Source organism: Capsicum annuum, chromosome 6, assembly GCF_002878395.1.
Source record: "Capsicum annuum cultivar UCD-10X-F1 chromosome 6, UCD10Xv1.1, whole genome shotgun sequence".
In the NCBI taxonomy this organism is placed as follows: domain Eukaryota; kingdom Viridiplantae; phylum Streptophyta; class Magnoliopsida; order Solanales; family Solanaceae; genus Capsicum; species Capsicum annuum.
The window spans coordinates 211,010,941-211,028,562 of NC_061116.1; the positions used below are offsets into that span (position 1 = coordinate 211,010,941).

A 17,622-nucleotide genomic window follows, 5' to 3' on the forward strand; every position below is an offset into this window, starting at 1 on the left:
TGGAAAATTTTTCTGAAAAGAGAAAACAGGTTTTTGTTGTTTTCACAATTTTTTAACTCTAATTCCAACTTTTGTTATTATTACATATAACTCCAATCTTTTAAATTTTTACATAAAACTCTCCTTATAATATTACTTTTTCAATATTACGTATATAGCAGTTTTAAAGAATAAGATAATTATAATTTCAAACTTAATGTTATCCTAATTAATATACATCTCTTTTACTCTCTCATCATTATTTTTATCCCTTATTTAAATTTCTCCCTTATTTAAGACATTATTTTACTGCTAATTTATATTTATACCCATAAATATATAAAGTATTATATTTATAATATAAAAATACAAAGTATGTTATATATAAAGTTTATACCATGTATATATCACATACACACATATATAAAAATACAAAGTATAAAGAAACATACTAAGCATATTTATATATTTATGGTATATGATATAATATACCATAAATATGCAAAGTATGTTTTACATAGAAATAATTTATTCACACACAGTAAAATCTTTCATGTATAAGAAAAATAAAAAAATAAATTAGCAGCACCCTAAAATTTAATAACAACTCATCATTTTCTATTTTTTAGGAATGAAAAATGAAGGAAATAAATTAAATAAATTTCTAAAAAAATATATTTATTTGAAAAATAATATTTGTTACCTAAAAAAAGGAAGCAGTGATCTGTTAATATAACATCCATATTAAAAATTTTCAAATATGAGAAAACGACTATTAATATAAATATTATATATGTCATAATTGAAATTCATTAAATATGGTCATGTATATGTAATTATATTTATAATAGTGGATAATTGTGTTCTTTTTTCATTAGTAGGTAAATTTTAGTTGGGTGATTTTGATAGTTTGTAAAAGTTAGGACATAAAATCATATTTAAAAAAGTTTTTTCAAAAGTCAAAAACAAATTTAAAAAAAGACATGGTCAAACACAACTCCAACTCTAATTTCAACTCCAACTTCAACTTCAATTCCAGAAAATTTTAGTTTTCATGCCCAAACGGCTACTGAATTTATTAGAATGAGAAAAAAAAATCTTAAATTATTATTTTTCATCCTTAATGAAAATTTGACTGTGCGCCACTCGATCTAGTGTTGGATCATTTGGGTGATTCCAGTGACTTGCGAGTATGTTGAGGAGAGAAATTCGTATGAGTAGCAATCCTGTGATGTGGACATTTCACATGAACATTCCCAAATTGGCCACAATTAGTACACATAAACCCCTCACCTTTATATAAAGTTATTTGTTTATATTTTCCTATTTGGATACTTCATTCTAAGAACCGGCTCATCAATAGGTATTTGAACATAAAGGCGTGCATATCGACCACGTAGCATCGACTTTAAGAAGTTTTTCGACATCGTAAAATTTCGTTGGCGGGTGGGGAAGGCGCACCCACCCAAACTGTCGAATATGTTACTTTTCATTCTCAGAGACAAAGTTTGGCTCCCAATTTTCAATAGACAAGTAATGACCATTAATAAACTAACGTTCATTTTGAAGTACACGAGAGGCACTTTTCGGTTGTGTAAACTTAGCAATGTAAAAGTCTATCCCAAGGTCGGCTAAAGAAAAAGTTTTGGAGACATTCACACTTTCACAGCGTGACTAATTTTTTACGAAGATATTGATCATTAGTTTTGATAGTTTCTTCTATATATGCCATAAAAAAAATATGAAAACAAATATATTAGGAACTACTTTTCCTGAAAAAAAAATTGTGGCTTGTAATTCTAATATTTATGACTTTATTAACACACTCAAACATGGGGCAACCCTTGAACCTTTTATTCCGTCTGTTAATTCTTAATTTTAATTTAATAATTAATATCTGTTTAATAAAAAAAATCTCAAAGCAATAATTTCACACTAGAAAGAAAATAAGGAAAAAGAATCAAATTTACTCCTTTATTTTGAAAAATTGGCTAAATATACTCTTCATCATTTTTTAGGATCAAATTTACCTTGGTTGTTATACTTTAGGATCAAATTTAGCCGTGTTATTAAAAAGTTTTCGTATGCACTTTTTTTTTTTACAGAAAAAATCAAATCAACCTTAAATGCATTATTTAAAAAAAAAAACATCATAATCTAACTCGCTTATCCTATCTGCCAAAAAAAGACATAAATAAATATACCCTTTCAGTTCTACTGTAAAATATTGACCAACACAATGAGCATGTGTATTTGTTTGTGTATTTTTTATGGGTTGAATCGAGTTAGACTAACGTGTGTTTTCTTTTTTGAAAGATGAAATTTAATGTTTTGAGTTTTTTACTTAAAAAAAAGATATAAATAAAAAGATTCATAATATCAAGAATAAATTTAAATTTAAAGTATAATCTCAAGAATAAATTTAATTCAAAATCTTACAAAAATATATTTAACCAATTTTTAAAGTAAGTAATTTGATTCTTTTCCCAAAAAATAAATAATACGCCAACAACAACAAAAAAAAAAAAAGTAGTAATAAAGTAATAAGGTGTCTTAAAAGAAAAATAATCTACCTTTTTCCGCTATAGTAGTACATTCCTCTCCCCTCAAAACATTTCAGAGCTCAGTATAGTATATCCTCCCAAACATCGCCTTCCCACCTACCCACCCCCACCCCTACAAATCTTCAATCTCCCTACCCCCACGCACCCACGCACCCACCCACCCACTCAACCCGAGAGTGACACTATCCATATATAGCTAACCTATACATATACCGATAGATAATATATTTTCTCTCTCTATATACACTCTCTTCATCTCCGATCGTCTTTTCCGATTCCGACGTTGCTCTTTTTCGCCGGTAAGTTAATTTATCAATTTGATAGATTGTGTAATATTGATATGAATTAGGTTATATATTTGTATATGCCTTCGATTAAATCGACATAGGGGGAGTAAGTAATTTTAATGGGGCATAAGAAGCGAACAGTCGCTCCTCGCTCCAAACCCTTAACTTCACCACCGCCGGCAGCAGCAGCAGCGGCGGCGATATCGGAAGATGGTTCGCCGCCGTCGATTGATGCTGCTGAACTAAACCTAAGTTCAACGATTACGAACGGATCGTTGAGTAAAAATGATGCGTTGGCAGTGATTAATTATGAGAATAATGTTAGTTCGTCGTCGTCGGATTCGTCGTCGTCGTATGGAGCAATTAAGCTTGAATGTGAGCGTGCGTTAACGTCGTTGAGGCGAGGGAATCATACGAAAGCGTTGAGGTTGATGAAGGAGTTGTCGAGTAAGTATGAGAGTTCACCTCATTCGGCGTTGATTCATAGGGTTCAAGGGACGGTTTGTGTGAAGGTGGCGTCGATTATTGATGATCCTAATACGAAACAGAGGCATTTGAGGAATGCGATTGAGAGTGCTAGGAAAGCGGTGTCCTTGTCTCCGTGCTCGGTTGAGTTTGCGCATTTTTATGCGAATTTGTTGTATGAAGCAGGGAATGACGGGAAGGAGTATGAGGAAGTTGTTCAGGAGTGTGAAAGAGCGTTGGCTATTGAAAATCCTATTGATCCTGCGAAAGAGAGTTTGCAGGAGGAGAGTCAACAGAAGATCTCCTCACCTGAAGGTCGGATATCTCATATACATGGTGAGCTTCATAACTTGATTCAGAAGTCAAATTTTCCTTCAATTTCTACTTGGATGAAGAATATAGGTACCGGGGAGGAGAAATTCAGGTTAATTCCAATTAGGAGGGTGTCTGAGGACCCAATGGAATTGAGATTGGTTCAAGGCCGAAGGCCGAATGAAATTAAGAAGGCGACTAAGACACCTGAAGAGAGGAGAAAGGAGATTGAGGTTCGTGTAGCTGCCGCTAGGCTGTTGCAGCAGAAGTCAGAAACTGTCAAATCACAGAATGATGGAGATAAAGGTTTGGATTCAATGGCAGGATTGGGTCAGAGAGCAAGTGATAGGAGGAAGAGTGGAAATGCAAAGAAGAATGCTTCTTCCACAGAGAGAAGGAATTGGGTGCAGTCATATTGGAATTCCATAAGTTTGGATGTGAAGAAAGAATTGCTTAGAATTAGAATTTCAGATCTTAAGGCACATTTTACTGTTTCTAAGGATCGTTTTGCTATTGAAGTACTATCTGATGCTCTTCCATTTGCCGAGACCCATAAAACATGGAAGTTTTGGAGATGTTGCCGGTGCAATGAAACATTTGCTGATTCTCAATCACACGTTCATCATGTTGTGCATGATCACATGGGAGCTTTGCTGCCTAAAATGCAGTCAGTTTTGCCTCAAAATGTTGAGAATGAGTGGGCTGAGATGCTTCTGAATTGTTCTTGGAAACCGTTAGATGTTAATGTGGCAGTGAAAATGCTTGATAAACAATCAAAACCTCAAGACCATGGTTTTCTAGATGAGTCCTATGGAAGAGATGATGGAGAAAGGCCTGAGGATGGCTACTTGGAGGCTCTCTGCCATGAAGACGAATGGGACTCATCCACTAGAAGGAAGAAAGTAGGGGATAGACCCAATGGAAATATGGTTGAGAGCAGAAAAAATGATAAGATCTCAGATGTTGACTTTATGGATTGTGATGAAGATGGTGGTCCGAAGATTTGTATACTTCCTGAAGGCTTGCCACTGTCTGATGACCCTGAGCGAGCAAAGCTTCTTGAAAGAATCCGTGCTGTGTTTGAGGTTCTTATTAAAAATAAATATCTTGCTTCAACCCACCTTAGCAAGGTTATGCATTTTGCGGTGGAAGAACTTCAGGCTCTCCCTTTTGGCTCTCAACTTCTTAACTACAATATTGATCAAAGCCCTCTGTGCATATGCTTTTTGGGTCCCGAAGAACTGAAAAAGGTACTAAAGTATTTGCAAGAACTTTCTCATTCTTGTGGCTTAGGGAGGTATCCTGAGAAAATTGGTGCTGTGGATGAAACAAACAATGGATGTCATGGAGGATTTGACAATCTAGAGAAAGTAGTTTTCACCGAGGACAGCACATATTTGTTGTTTGATCTGCATATCCTGCAGCGCCATCTTTCTCCCAACTCATGTCCTGATGCAGTTTCTGATGACAGAAATGCAGCAATTTTGTCTGGTAATCAGTATCAAGATGGAGTTTCAATTGACCCGGATGCATTACTGTCCTGGTTATTCACTGGTCCATCAAGCGTTGAAGCTTTGGAATCATGGGCACGTGCAAGAGATGAGAAAAGTCAACAAGGTAGGGAAATTCTCCGATTGCTTGAGAAGGAGTATTACGACCTCCAGGGCTTGTGTGAGAGAAAGTGTGAGCACCTGAGTTATGAGGAAGCACTGCAAGCAGTAGAAGATCTTTGCTTAGAAGAGGGTAAAAGAAGAGAACATGAAACAGAATTTGTCCGACAAAGCTACGACTCTGTCTTGAGAAAGCGACGAGAACTCATAGAAAGTGACAATGACGCTACGATTATCAGCAATAGGTTTGAGTTGGATGCTATATCACATGTTCTGAAGGAAGCGGAATCTCTCAATGTCAATCAGTTCGGATATGACGAAGCTTACGGTGGTGGAATGTCTCAATTTTGTGACTTGGAGTCTGGCGAAGAGGATGATTGGAGACTGAAGGACTACCTTCATCAGGTGGACTCTAGTGTGGAAGTTGCAATACAGAGACAGAAGGAAAATGTCTCCATTGAGGTTGGTGCATCAGTTATAACCTAATGTTCCTTTTCTTTTTTGATTTTTCTGCTGATTGTCTTTTGTTCTTACAATTTTATGGATGCAGCTTAGTAAAATTGATGCACGAATTATGCGGGTGGTTACCGGAATGCAGCAGTTGGAATCAAAGCTTGAGCCAGCATCCGCCCATGATTACCAACGGATTGTAGTGCCTCTATTGAAATCATTTCTGCGGGTATCTGCTGTTGTGAAGTACCTATGTTGCTCTTAGAATCTTTTACTGCTTTTTGTTATCCTATCTTCTTGTTGTTTCGGCTTTCTCGTTCTTCTTTTGATTAGGATGATTGTTTTCTTTGTTCTTTTTTTAAATCTCTTAGGCACACTTGGAGGACCTGGCTGAGAAGGATGCTACTGAGAAATCTGATGCTGCAAGGGAAGCTTTTCTGGCTGAACTTGCACGTGATTCTGAGAAGAGTTTAAGTGGGGGAAATGAGAAGTCTAAACATGCCCATGAAAGGACAAAGGACAAGAAAAAGAACAAAGAATATCGAAAAGCAAAGGATTTAAAGGTTTGAGCTGTGGGTCAGACTTTTGTTTCTGAAACAATTGTTAATATGTATTGCTGGGCGAAGATATAATTTCCTCTTACTTGTGCAGCCTAACATTGGCAATGAATTGCATGTGCTTCATCATGAGACCGTGGAACATGTGTATGTCTCTTCCTAGTTCCTAACAACATTTTGCTCCATTTACATACCCCCTAGTTATGCATCTGAGCGAACCATTTGTGGCCTTCAATATTTTGAAGTGTGTGTTTTGGTGCAGCTCATTTCCACTTGCTCATGATGGAGATGATCAAGAGAGTGAAATTCCTCAAACTGGTAATTCCTTAGATCAACAGGAGGAGGAGGAGTACAAACGTATGATTGAGCTTGAAGCCGAGGAAAGGAAGCTTGAAGAAACTTTAGAGTATCAAAGAAGAATTGAGAATGAGGCTAAGCTGAGACATCTGGCCGAGCAACATAAGAGAGCTGCAAAAACAATTCAAGAGAATATAGATGCAGTTGCGAATCCTGACTCTTACCCATATCAAAAAATGAATTCTGACACTTACTTGAAGGTTTGTGATATTGATCAGAAAATGAATGAGCAGTGGAAGAGTAGTGAGATGGTTAACGCTCTGATTGAATTTTTTGTGTTAGAAATTTTGACATTCGGGAGTTCCTACCTTTTTAAAAGCTAAAACTACCTGAACCTCCTCCCCCGTTCCCCCTTACCCTACTCCCAATTTTGGAAAAAAAATGCCTTGGGTGTTATTTTTGAGGATGCTGCTAAAATTTAGTTGGCCTTACGAAGTGATTTTAACATGTGGCTCTCCTTGATGCAGAACGATGCACTATTAAACAGTTCAGAAGGTCTTTCGAAGAGCTTTCCAGAGAGAATGGCACGAAGAGATGGTATTGCCTTGATTTGTGACAAGAATAGTTTATACTTCCCAAATAATCTGTGTACCAAATGTTCCTGGATTAGGATCGTGTCATCTGAACATGCTTCTATTTTCTCTTATTCAGGATCGTCAAACAATGTGACTCTAGGGGATGGTATATTGATAGCTGATAAGCGATCCGGAAGAAAAGGCAGGCGCCAGAAAGATTCGTCTAAATCTAGTGAGGGGAATTATCAATCTGGTTCTTCTGGAAGGGAAAACTCTGAAGTTAGTGAATCAAAAGCTCTGGATTCTTCACATGGTGAGCTGCAGTTGTTTGCTTAAATTTTATATATTTGGCTGCTTCTGTTTTTCTGGATGATTGACTTCTCTTTTGCCTCTCCAACTTGAATGGGTGGTTGGTGCTTTTGCATTTTCTGCTAGTTGGTCTTGTTTTACTTGTCGAGGAAAGTTGGTAGTGTCAGAAATCACAGGGCATTTCCTGGTTTTAGAAAAAATGAACAGTTTCATGCTGGAGGGTATTTCTTACATGGTGGATGGCTTTAATGTAACCCGTGATTGACTGTTCTTTGGAAGTGTCTGTTACTCTGTTTTATAGGTCAAATTCATTCTTACTTTATCATTTGGTGTTTAGTAGTTCGCTAAATATACAAGGTGAATGTCGGCTCGATGTAAGTGCCGAACCTTGGAAAACTTTGGGATTGTTGAAGAATGACATTCATGTGATAACTCCGCCTGTGTGGTAGTTGGTGTCTTCTCTATAACACAGCCGGTCCCAAGCCCGGAGAAAGGAGGAGGGTTGTTTTGTTTACCATTAACTTGAAACACAAAATTTCTTTTAATTGAAACCAAGAGTGCATATATTCATTTGATCAAAGATAGATTACTAGGTTTAAATGTTATGATGACTTTTAGGATTGGTACTTTTTGGGTTGATTTTGCTCTTATAAACCGATGCTTCTACAGTTGGATTGCTTCCTGGATTTGAACCTTTGAAACAAACGAATCTATGCCCAAACTAATTTCTCTTTGTATTAGCAATAGGGATTGGTGAACTCAATCATCTCTTTCCCCTTCTTCCATGGGTTTGAAGCAGCAAGCTCTCTTGGTTTCAGATAAAAATGATATAGTAATGGTGGCATTACTTCATCATTCTCAAGTTGAAGTGGTATGCTGTAGCTAAACAGTGAGAGCACAATTTAGTACCACTCTATGACCAAAATTGGTGGGGTCGCTTTCAAGAAAAGAAACTTTAGGAGTTGCACTCAGTTTTGGGCCAAATTGAGATCCCCTATCCCTTTTGATCTCCCCCGCAATACTCTATAGATTTTTCTTTTTTTTAAGAGAAAACAATCTGGTGGGTGTAGATAGGTGCTCTTCCAATATTTTTCCTTGAACTTTCAACTACCAACTGTTCTATGCTCTTCTTCTGCTTAACTAAATTCACTACCATTTGGTTTCAACCTCAGAAAATAATGGCACCAGAGAGGGTGGAACGAAGACATTGAGACAGCTACATGTAGAGGAGGATGATGAAGAAAGGTTCCAAGCTGACCTCAAGAGAGCTGTACGCCAAAGTCTTGGTACGTCTGTTATCTTTCATTTCGGGAACAAGGTCCAGAATAGTTTTAATGTTTATTAACCTAGGGTGTTCTTTATTTTTTTGGGAATTAGTAGTCTAGACTGTTCTCTACCGGTATGTAGTTCACTGCTTAAGCTTGATGATCAGAAGATTATCTACCCTTTGTTTCTCCCACTCCTGTCAATTAAGGGGGTGTTTGTATTAGCTTTCTTCAAGTGACTTATACACTAAAAACCAGAAGTTGGTAGCAACCAATTTTTGGCTTTTTTTTTTGTACTTTTTAAGCCTGAAGTGAAGTGCTTTTTTGTGTCTTTACCAAACACCTTCAAAAGTTAAAAAGTGGTTGAAAGCCAAAAGCACCTTAGAAATGAGCCAATCCAAACACCCTCTAAGACCCTTTGTAATGGTTTCTAAAGGAAAGCGATATGCTATAAATTGAGAACTGACAGTTTTTGTTCTTCCATTTGGCTTGACGAATTAACTGCTTTTATATTTTCCATGTCCTGATTGTTCAAGTGACTTCTGTCTTCATTCTCTCTTCTTATTTCAGATGCATTCCATGCACATCAGAAATTTCCCTTGATGGCAAGTGCAGGGGCACAGAGGATGATCTCTGAAACAGGGGATTTGGGCAATGAAATTAGTTTTGGAAGTGTCAAAGAAATGGATGTATATGGCACTGGGCTAAAGAATGAAGTTGGAGAATACAATTGCTTTCTAAATGTCATTATACAGGTTAGCAGTGGTTACAAGTGCTTATCCTTTGTTTTATAGTAGAAAAATAAACTTTGTTTGTCGTGCTCCAAATTTTCTTCAATTCCAAGTGCATTGTCTGATTTTGTTGTTTTCTTGCGACATTTTAGTCCTTGTGGCATCTAAGACAATTTCGAGATGAGTTTTTGAGAAGATCATCATCCGAACATTATCATGTGGGCGATCCATGTGTGATATGTGCTTTGTATGACATATTCACTGCTCTGAACACGGCTTCAACTGAGATGCAGCGAGAGGCTATTGCTCCTACTTCTCTGAGAATTGCCCTCAGCAACCTTTATCCCGATAGTAATTTCTTTCAGGAGGTAAGCGAAACTCTTTCGAATACTTGATATTTTACCAGGAGTTGGCTTCATTGAATTCAATGACGAGATATTGACTTGCAGGCTCAAATGAATGATGCTTCCGAAGTGCTGGGTGTAATATTCGATTGCCTACACCGATCATTTACATCAACTTTAGGCATGTCAGATGCTGAATCTGCAGATAGCAGCTGTATGGGCTCTTGGGATTGCTCAAGTAGTGCTTGTACTGTGCATTCTCTTTTTGGGATGGATATTTTTGAACGAATGAACTGCTATAACTGCGGATTGGAGTCTAGACATCTGAAGTACACATCGTTCTTTCATAATATTAATGCCAGTGCTCTCCGAACAATGAAGGTATGTTCTGTTGTTTTTTGAAGCAATTTTGTGATGGGACTTTAGTTTCCATTCAGTGAATTTATCTTTGAAGTTCAACAAATAACATTGTTTGGATCATGAGCAATTTGATTTACTGTTATTGTGAGTGGGGAACCAATTTGCATATTTTACCAAGTGGTTCTTTCATTTCAGGTTATGTGCCCAGAGAGCTCATTTGACGAGCTTCTGAATCTTGTTGAGATGAACCATCAGTTGGCTTGCGATCCTGAGGTTGGTGGATGTGAGAAACTTAACTATATTCATCACATTCTCTCTGCTCCGCCACATTTTTTCACAACGGGTATAACCAGTTCTGATGCTCCCCCCTTCTCTCTCTAGTTTTCTTTGTTGTCAATCGGTAATATAAAATTTGAGAATCTATTTGTTTCTAATGGACTTAAATCTTTTCCTCCCTGCAGTTTTAGGTTGGCAGAATACTTGTGAGGATGTAGATGACATAAAAGCGACATTATCAGCTTTATCTACTGAAGTGGACATCGGTGTCCTTTATCGCGGTCTTGATCCGAAAAACAAACATTGCTTAGTTTCTGTGGTAATATTTCTTATTCTTTTTTCTGCTGGCTTTCCCCCCTCTATGTATTGCTAGGAGCATTAGTATTTAAATTCCTTAACTAGCTTGAGACAAGATATAATGAGGTCACTGGCACTGAATAGACAAATCCTTTCATATTTCAGATAATTTCCTGCGTGTTTTTTTGAAAAATCTCACACGTTCCTTGTCAAAGTTATGTTGTATTTTCAGCTAGTTTCTTTAATTCATAAAACCATGTCAATTGTCTTTTGCTTCTTAAATAGTACGTGACAGCTGGTTCATTTTTTGGTTTACAATTTCAACTAATTGAAGAGTTCTTTCTGTCATCTTTAATGAAAGAAGTGCTTGTGCTATCGTGTCCTTTTTTGTAGATAAAGCCGTATCGTCATGATTAATGAGTAAATGCGACTTTTTGTCAGGAAAATTACCCTGTATATCCATTAGGCTAAAAATATTACAGATATTGGCCTGGCCCACTTTTTCCCTTAGTTCAGATCTGTCTGTTCTTCTTCCTCTTCTTCTTCTTTTTCACCACTGTCCTCCCTCACCGGAAACCAACCACCATCACACCAGCACCACCAAACATCCCCCTCTTTCTCCTTTCTCCTCCACCACCCTTGCTCTCTGAGCTCACCGGAGCTCCCGCAACTAACAGCTCAACCACCAGACCACCTCTCACCACTGCTGCATTTCTCTTTTCCTCTCTCCCTCTTCAATTTGCTGCTCCGTCCAAACCACTCACACACCACCGCAAAATCCAATCAAACAACAGCAACAACCGTCACCACCAGTCTGGCAAACGAACGGAGAAACCCACACAACCAAACCAGATCCACAACAACACCACCAGGCACCAACCACTGAACCCCATCCGCCAGCCCCCAACTCCAGCCGAATCCTGCCATTGCGGCAAACTAAACAGACCACCACCACCACCTATTCCTCGAATCAGCACCAATAATTTTGTATAACAACATAAAAATGCATATACGCGCTTCTTGTACACTATTATTCACGTTTGTACAAGTTTATGTGCAAGTGTATAATTATGTATAATGTTGTATATCATGTAAAAATGGGCTATGTGAGTATAATTTTTTTAAATGGGCTGTGTAAATGTAATTATTTTTCTTGAACTGTATATTTTTGAAAATATCCCATTTTATTCCATTTTTTCGGTATTTCCTTGTTTGTGTCAAGAATATTGTTTATACTGTTTGGTTATCAAAAAAATATTGTTTATACTATTTTCTAGAGCTTGGGTCAAAAACATATCTCAAATAACACAGCTTTCTCTTTTTCTTCCCGTGTGCAGATTTTACTCCATTATTCCTGAATCCTGGATATGCTTGATCTTGTTTTTTTTAAAAAAGAAACTTACTTTCATCTGCATATGATTTAGCTAAAGTCTAAGCTATTTTTCATGTTGTTAGGTTGAATATAAGAAGTCACTTTATAGTACTTTCGGATGTTGTACTGAGTTGAGTTTGTATTTTAACGAGTGTCTATTTAATTCTGATGTGGAATCTGTCTAAAGACGGATAATTTTATGGCTCAACATTTCTTTCAGGTTTGCTACTACGGACAGCATTATCACTGTTTTGCCTACAGTCATGATAGTGGACAGTGGATCATGTATGATGACAAAACCGTAAAGGTAATATTCTGTTTCTTCCTATTTTTCCTTGTCTTTTTAAATGAGATTTTGTTATGATTATGGATATTTTATATTCAGGTAATTGGTGGCTGGGATGATGTTCTCGTTATGTGTGAAAGAGGGCATTTACAACCACAGGTCCTTTTCTTCGAAGCTGTAAACTAGTCCAGCCAGCAAATGGTACCTCTCTAATAGTCGAAAGATAATCTGGATTAGCGTTGATTTCTTTTAAGCTGTAAATCTATTTCAGCTTAGAAAATATACCTCCCTAAACTGCAATGAAGATGTGCTACTATGCTTTTCCATTCAATCGACAAAGGCAATGACAATATTTGTGCACTGATGTTATTCAAGAGACCTTCAATGTTACAAAGTTGTGTAAGAAACTGTACTATACCATCAGAAATTCGTCGACGAGATGAAGAGAAAATAGGAGTAATTGGTCCTGCTAGCGAGGCAAACTTCCTTAAATTTGTGTATTATGGTGGAAGTTATCAGAGGATTGGAAAGAGAAATGTAAGTTATGGTGCTCTTGACACTTGGCAGCATTGGCAAAGTCAAGTCTTGCGTCATCTGAAAATTTTGAATCCTTACAATAAGGTGGCGTGGTTGAAGAAAGTAGTAGTTGTCACCAGTTTCGTGGTCATGAGGAACGTGTAGATGTTTGATTTCCGAATGGCAAACATAACCTACTATTACCAGATATTGCTTCTGTACACAGGTAATGAATCATGTCTTTCACTTCCAATGTAAGCAAGTCTGTATAGATTGGCAATTTGTCTGTAGTCTTTTAGTGATGCAGTCAGTAGTAAATCTTCTATGCTCCTATATTCATTTTGTTGTTTCCTCTTTGAGGAAAAAGAATTTTGAGTGCCCAGAAGTTACGGGAACTTTGTATTACGGATGTCTTATGATATTTAATGAAAGCGAAGACACTATAGTTGCTTGTCAGCAGAAAAGCAACTTGTCGAAATTCGGACTTGAAACTTCTGGCTTGTAACAGGTTCCAGTATTTTTTTCCGTAATGTATTTCTGTGTATTTTAAGTGTATTTTCTTTAATGCTTTCCAATCGTTTCTGAAAAGTATCTTTGTTACTTTTGTAAACCATGTTATGTTTATTTTGTATAATTCTTGGGGGTCATTTGGGAGGGTGTATAAGAACAGTGTCCATTGCCGAATAAGATGTATTAGTAATGTTGGTACTAGTGATATTGATAATTTTCTCTTGCGCACTGTTTGCTTTGTTATATTAGAAATAACAAGCATTATATGATTTTTTAAAAAAATTGGTTGTTTACAGAAGTACCTACCACAAAATACCATGTGGGAAAAGACTTTGATGGATAATCATTCTAATGCATACTAATGTATGTATAAGATTTTTTTGCATTGCTAATACCATGGTTTGCGATATGTTAGTTATAAGTAGCATATAATTCCTATGAAGTGTATGACTAATCGATGTGTTGCCGATTCAAGTGAACAACCGCAATTTTCCTTTTCCAAGTAGCTATTATCATAAAGATGTTATAACTATGTCAATCAAATACTGTCTTAACCATTTAAACAATTTGGATTTGGTTTGGTTTTGAATTTTAATTGGATTAGGAATTGGTTTTTATCTAAGTTTTAGGCGGTTAGCGTGTAGAATTCAAATTCTAATTTTTTGAAGCCAAGTAGGCTTCAAAAACCAAGAACCAAACCCAAATAGGTTTGAAGTTTGCCTTTGGAACGACTCATGAGCCCCTATAAATACCAAAGCCCACACCTTTCTCAAGCATCCTGTTCTTCTCTCTTGATCCTAGTTAAAAAAATAAAATAAAAACTTCCCTCATGGCATCAACAACATTTGGAGACGAATTTGAAGTCGACCAAATCAATGTGATCTTGAAGTCTTCCGATGGGGACGAGTTCGAGCTCAAAAAATCCATTGCCATGAAGTACTCCTCGACAATAAAAAAGATGGTGGAACTTGATGTTACTACTAGCATCATCCCAATTCCCCATGTTGAGACTGAGAATCTATTCAAGATGGTCGAATACCTCAAGATGCACGGAACAGAGGTCTCAGGTTCAAACGATGATGAAGAAATCAAGAACTACGACGAGAAGTTTGCAACCGCTAGCTTCAAATCCCTTTTGGAAATTGTATGGGCTGCAAAGTACCTTGAGATTAAAGGTCTGCACGTTCTTTGTACAGAAGAACTTGCTGAGAGGATCAAGGGGAAATCATGTTGGGAGATAAGCGCCACATATCATTATATAACGGCTCATTTCACTAGCGAGAAAGAGAAAGCAATTTACAAAGAATTTAAATGGGCCTTGAGAGAAGAACGTTCATATTTTTTCTCAATTCTTTTTCTTATTGCAGTGTTTCTGATCTTGGCTGCTGTTGGTTGTGGTGTTGTTCCATTACGTAAGTTTTAGCTTTTTAGCCCTAGGTGGTATTTTAGATATGATTTTATGTTATTCAGAGTACATCGTTTTCACGATATTAGTCAGTTTTATATATTAATAGCTAGTTATTGTGTTCAATTTTTGCCAAGCTTATATACTAATAGCTACTGATTTACTTAGAATTTTGAACTCCATATATATATATGGAGTTCATTGTTATGTGAGTAAACTTTGCTTTGGATTGAAACTTGCATGAGCTGTTGACAATCTGATTTTAACCTTTTTTTTTTTGCTTTAGCCAATAGTGCAGCGATAGAAGTATTAATTTGTGTTCTGTGACAAATCAAAAGGTTCAAACAAACAAAAACAAGCCCGTGTACTAAAGCTTCTCGATATGCAACACGTATAGCTAACCTAAAACCACAACATATGTAGCTAATGAAAACTCGATTGCTTGGTTCCAAATTAGATATGAGAAAGTAGTCACACAAAAGATTTACAGTGCTACACAAATTAGATATGAGAAAGTAGTCACCAAAAATATACAAGCTGCTATGCAAATTAAATATGAGAAAATAGTCAAAAAAAAAAAAAAAACAAGATGGCCAATTTTTTTTGCTAATATAAGCATTGGTCAAATAGGCGATATATATGAATTATAGCCTCTCGCAGGTAGCGAAAACTCTTTGATTCTTTATCATGATCTTATAAGCTCTGATATCATGTGAGAAATATAGGAGAATTATGAATTCGGAACTAAAAGAGCTATTTTTTTTAATTAAAAATATCAAAGGGGACAACGAATTATGAAAAATACCAAAACGGACAAATCGCTGGGGGGCCAACGACTTACAAGTCACCGGGCCCAAAGCGACTTGTAAGTCGCCGGGACAACCGTGACTTGTAAGCTACTTGTAAGTCGCCGGGACAGCCGTGACTTGTAAGTAGCGACTTGCTGCTGTCTGCGCAAACACTGTTGCTATGTGAAAAGAAAAGTTTCCTGCAGCCTTGATAAAACAAGATTTCTGCAGCCTTAAAAAAAAAAAATTTCTCCAGCCTTTGAAAAGCATGATGTGATTTATCCATGCAGCCTTTGAGAAAGGTGTTGCATTTTTTTAAAAAAATATTATTTGCACGTGAATGTTTGTCTGTTTGCATGTGAATTGCATCTATATATTTTGTTGGAATGTAATTCATATCTTCTATCAAGTGTCGAAGTGTAGAAATATAGTGCAAAAAATTTTTTGAACTAAAAAAAATTATAAATATTTAATCAAAATACAAGTTAAGGCATCAATTATATGGTATGTTAATATATAGTTTTTACGTTATTTTTATTATGAAGTATAAAAATATTACATCGAATTCTTAAACTTAAATTTTACATTCTTTAAATAATCGTTATTAATTTACTTTTGATCATAACAAATTGATTTTTTTTTTTTTTTATGTAGATATGAATCCATTGTTAAAATTACAAGCTAAACATCAATTTCAAAAAGTTTGGGACATCGAGGGACAATATATGTGTTTAAATATACGTCGTTCCGATATTGAATTTTCGCTGCACATAAAGGAGCATCCATTGCATTATCGAATCCTTCAATATTTAAGTTTTTGTGGATTTAGAGCAATTGTAGAAGTAGGAAACATTCCTTACTGTGATGGACTTATAAGTGCATTAGTTGAGAGGTGGCACCCCGAAACTCACACATTTCACTTACGAATTGGTACGGTGAGACCACTATTACATTACAGGATATCAAAATTATGTTTGGAATGGTTGTAGATGGAAGTCCTATACTTCTAGAAGGTTCTACTGATTTAGGAATTGCAGCTAGACGACAAGTGATGCATGACTTAACAGGATGGGAACCTGCTCTAGATTGCTTTTGTGGAATTAGAAGAATACTTGTATCTAAATTAGCTGCATACATAAAAGAGTTAGATAATATTACTCATGATACTCCCGAAATTGAGGTGCAACAGAGAGTTAGGTTGTACCTTTTATGGTTGCGCGGAGGTACATTATTTCTGGATAAGTCCAATTCTAAAATTTCTTTGGACTATTTAATTGAGATGCAAAACTTAAATGCAATGTCAATAAAGGCTTGGGGCGCAACCGCATTGTCATTTTTGTACTATTCTTTATGTCGTGCATCCATGTGTATCTAGAGATGTATGCGAATTTCTTGCCTTAGTTTAGATACATGTAACTTAATATTTGTGTTTTAAAATTTGTACTACTTAATTTTATTGTGTTATTAAAATTAGTTGATTTTATATTTTTATAGGTATGGGCATGGGAGCGTATTGTTCCACTTCAGCTAGCACCGCACCCTCTAGGGGCAAACCATCATGAGGCCTCGGTTGTTAGGGTTTTGGCCCTGATTTTCTTACTATATTTAAGTTTTATTTTTTCTTAGAAGGAAAATAAAAGTTACCATAATTACTTTTACTTTTCCTGAAAGAAAAAAATATAATTTTTTTCCATATTTGGCTAACCTCTTTATTGGAGGAAAGGTTTTGGACATCTATAAATAGAAGACCCCCTTTTCATACCATAACACAGTAACATCCACAATGTAGTCATTAAAGAGTCTTTGTTTAGGGGGAGATTTCTCCCAATAGATTTAATGTTTTTGATATTAGATTTTATAATATGTAGGCCGATTGGCCAAAACATATAATAATTTAATGTTTTTAGTATTGTTTTCTTTGTCGTCTGAATTATCACCACGATAGTTTGCAACTAATAGCTTCCACATGACGCCCTCTCGATTTCGAACCCAACATCGGCTCCACTTGCACATAAGTGGAGACGGGGTATAGTTCATGAAAATAAAGCGAGAAATATACTTGCCATA

General features: G+C 36.2%; 2 protein-coding genes across 3 annotated transcripts; both read left to right on the forward strand.

The window, feature by feature from the left end:
- The first annotated feature begins 2,550 nt into the window (after positions 1–2,550).
- LOC107875937 lies at positions 2,551–13,407 on the forward strand. 2 transcript variants are annotated; one of them, XM_016722841.2, is made up of 15 exons: positions 2,551–5,679; positions 5,768–5,896; positions 6,039–6,230; positions 6,319–6,371; positions 6,487–6,781; positions 7,049–7,118; positions 7,233–7,409; positions 8,578–8,691; positions 9,241–9,425; positions 9,554–9,769; positions 9,851–10,126; positions 10,301–10,448; positions 10,567–10,700; positions 12,271–12,357; positions 12,436–13,407. In XM_016722841.2, the coding sequence occupies exons 1-15, from the start codon at positions 2,950–2,952 to the stop codon at positions 12,520–12,522; spliced, it is 4,893 nt and encodes a 1,630-aa protein (XP_016578327.2). In that variant the 5' UTR covers positions 2,551–2,949; the 3' UTR covers positions 12,523–13,407. The 2 variants fall into 2 exon arrangements, with proteins under 2 accessions (XP_016578327.2, XP_016578328.2); XM_016722842.2 differs by having other exon boundaries at positions 2,569–5,679; positions 6,487–6,724.
- Positions 13,408–13,413: 6 nt separating this feature from the next.
- Positions 13,414–15,345, forward strand: LOC107874736 (SKP1-like protein 4). The gene has a single exon (XM_016721488.2). It carries the CDS (start codon positions 14,192–14,194, stop codon positions 14,783–14,785), a length of 594 nt encoding a protein of 197 aa, XP_016576974.1. The 5' UTR covers positions 13,414–14,191; the 3' UTR covers positions 14,786–15,345.
- The last annotated feature ends 2,277 nt before the right edge of the window (positions 15,346–17,622 follow it).

Bases quoted from the DNA above. Each gene is read 5' to 3' on its own strand.
- LOC107874736 (XM_016721488.2), top strand. From the start codon at position 14,192: ATGGCATCAACAACATTTGGAGACGAATTTGAAGTCGACCAAATCAAT.
- LOC107875937 (XM_016722841.2), top strand. From the start codon at position 2,950: ATGGGGCATAAGAAGCGAACAGTCGCTCCTCGCTCCAAACCCTTAACT. The intron at 5,680-5,767 runs GTTGGTGCATCA...TTATGGATGCAG, and splicing joins AGGAAAATGTCTCCATTGAG to CTTAGTAAAATTGATGCACG. The intron at 8,692-9,240 runs GTACGTCTGTTA...TTCTTATTTCAG, and splicing joins AGCTGTACGCCAAAGTCTTG to ATGCATTCCATGCACATCAG.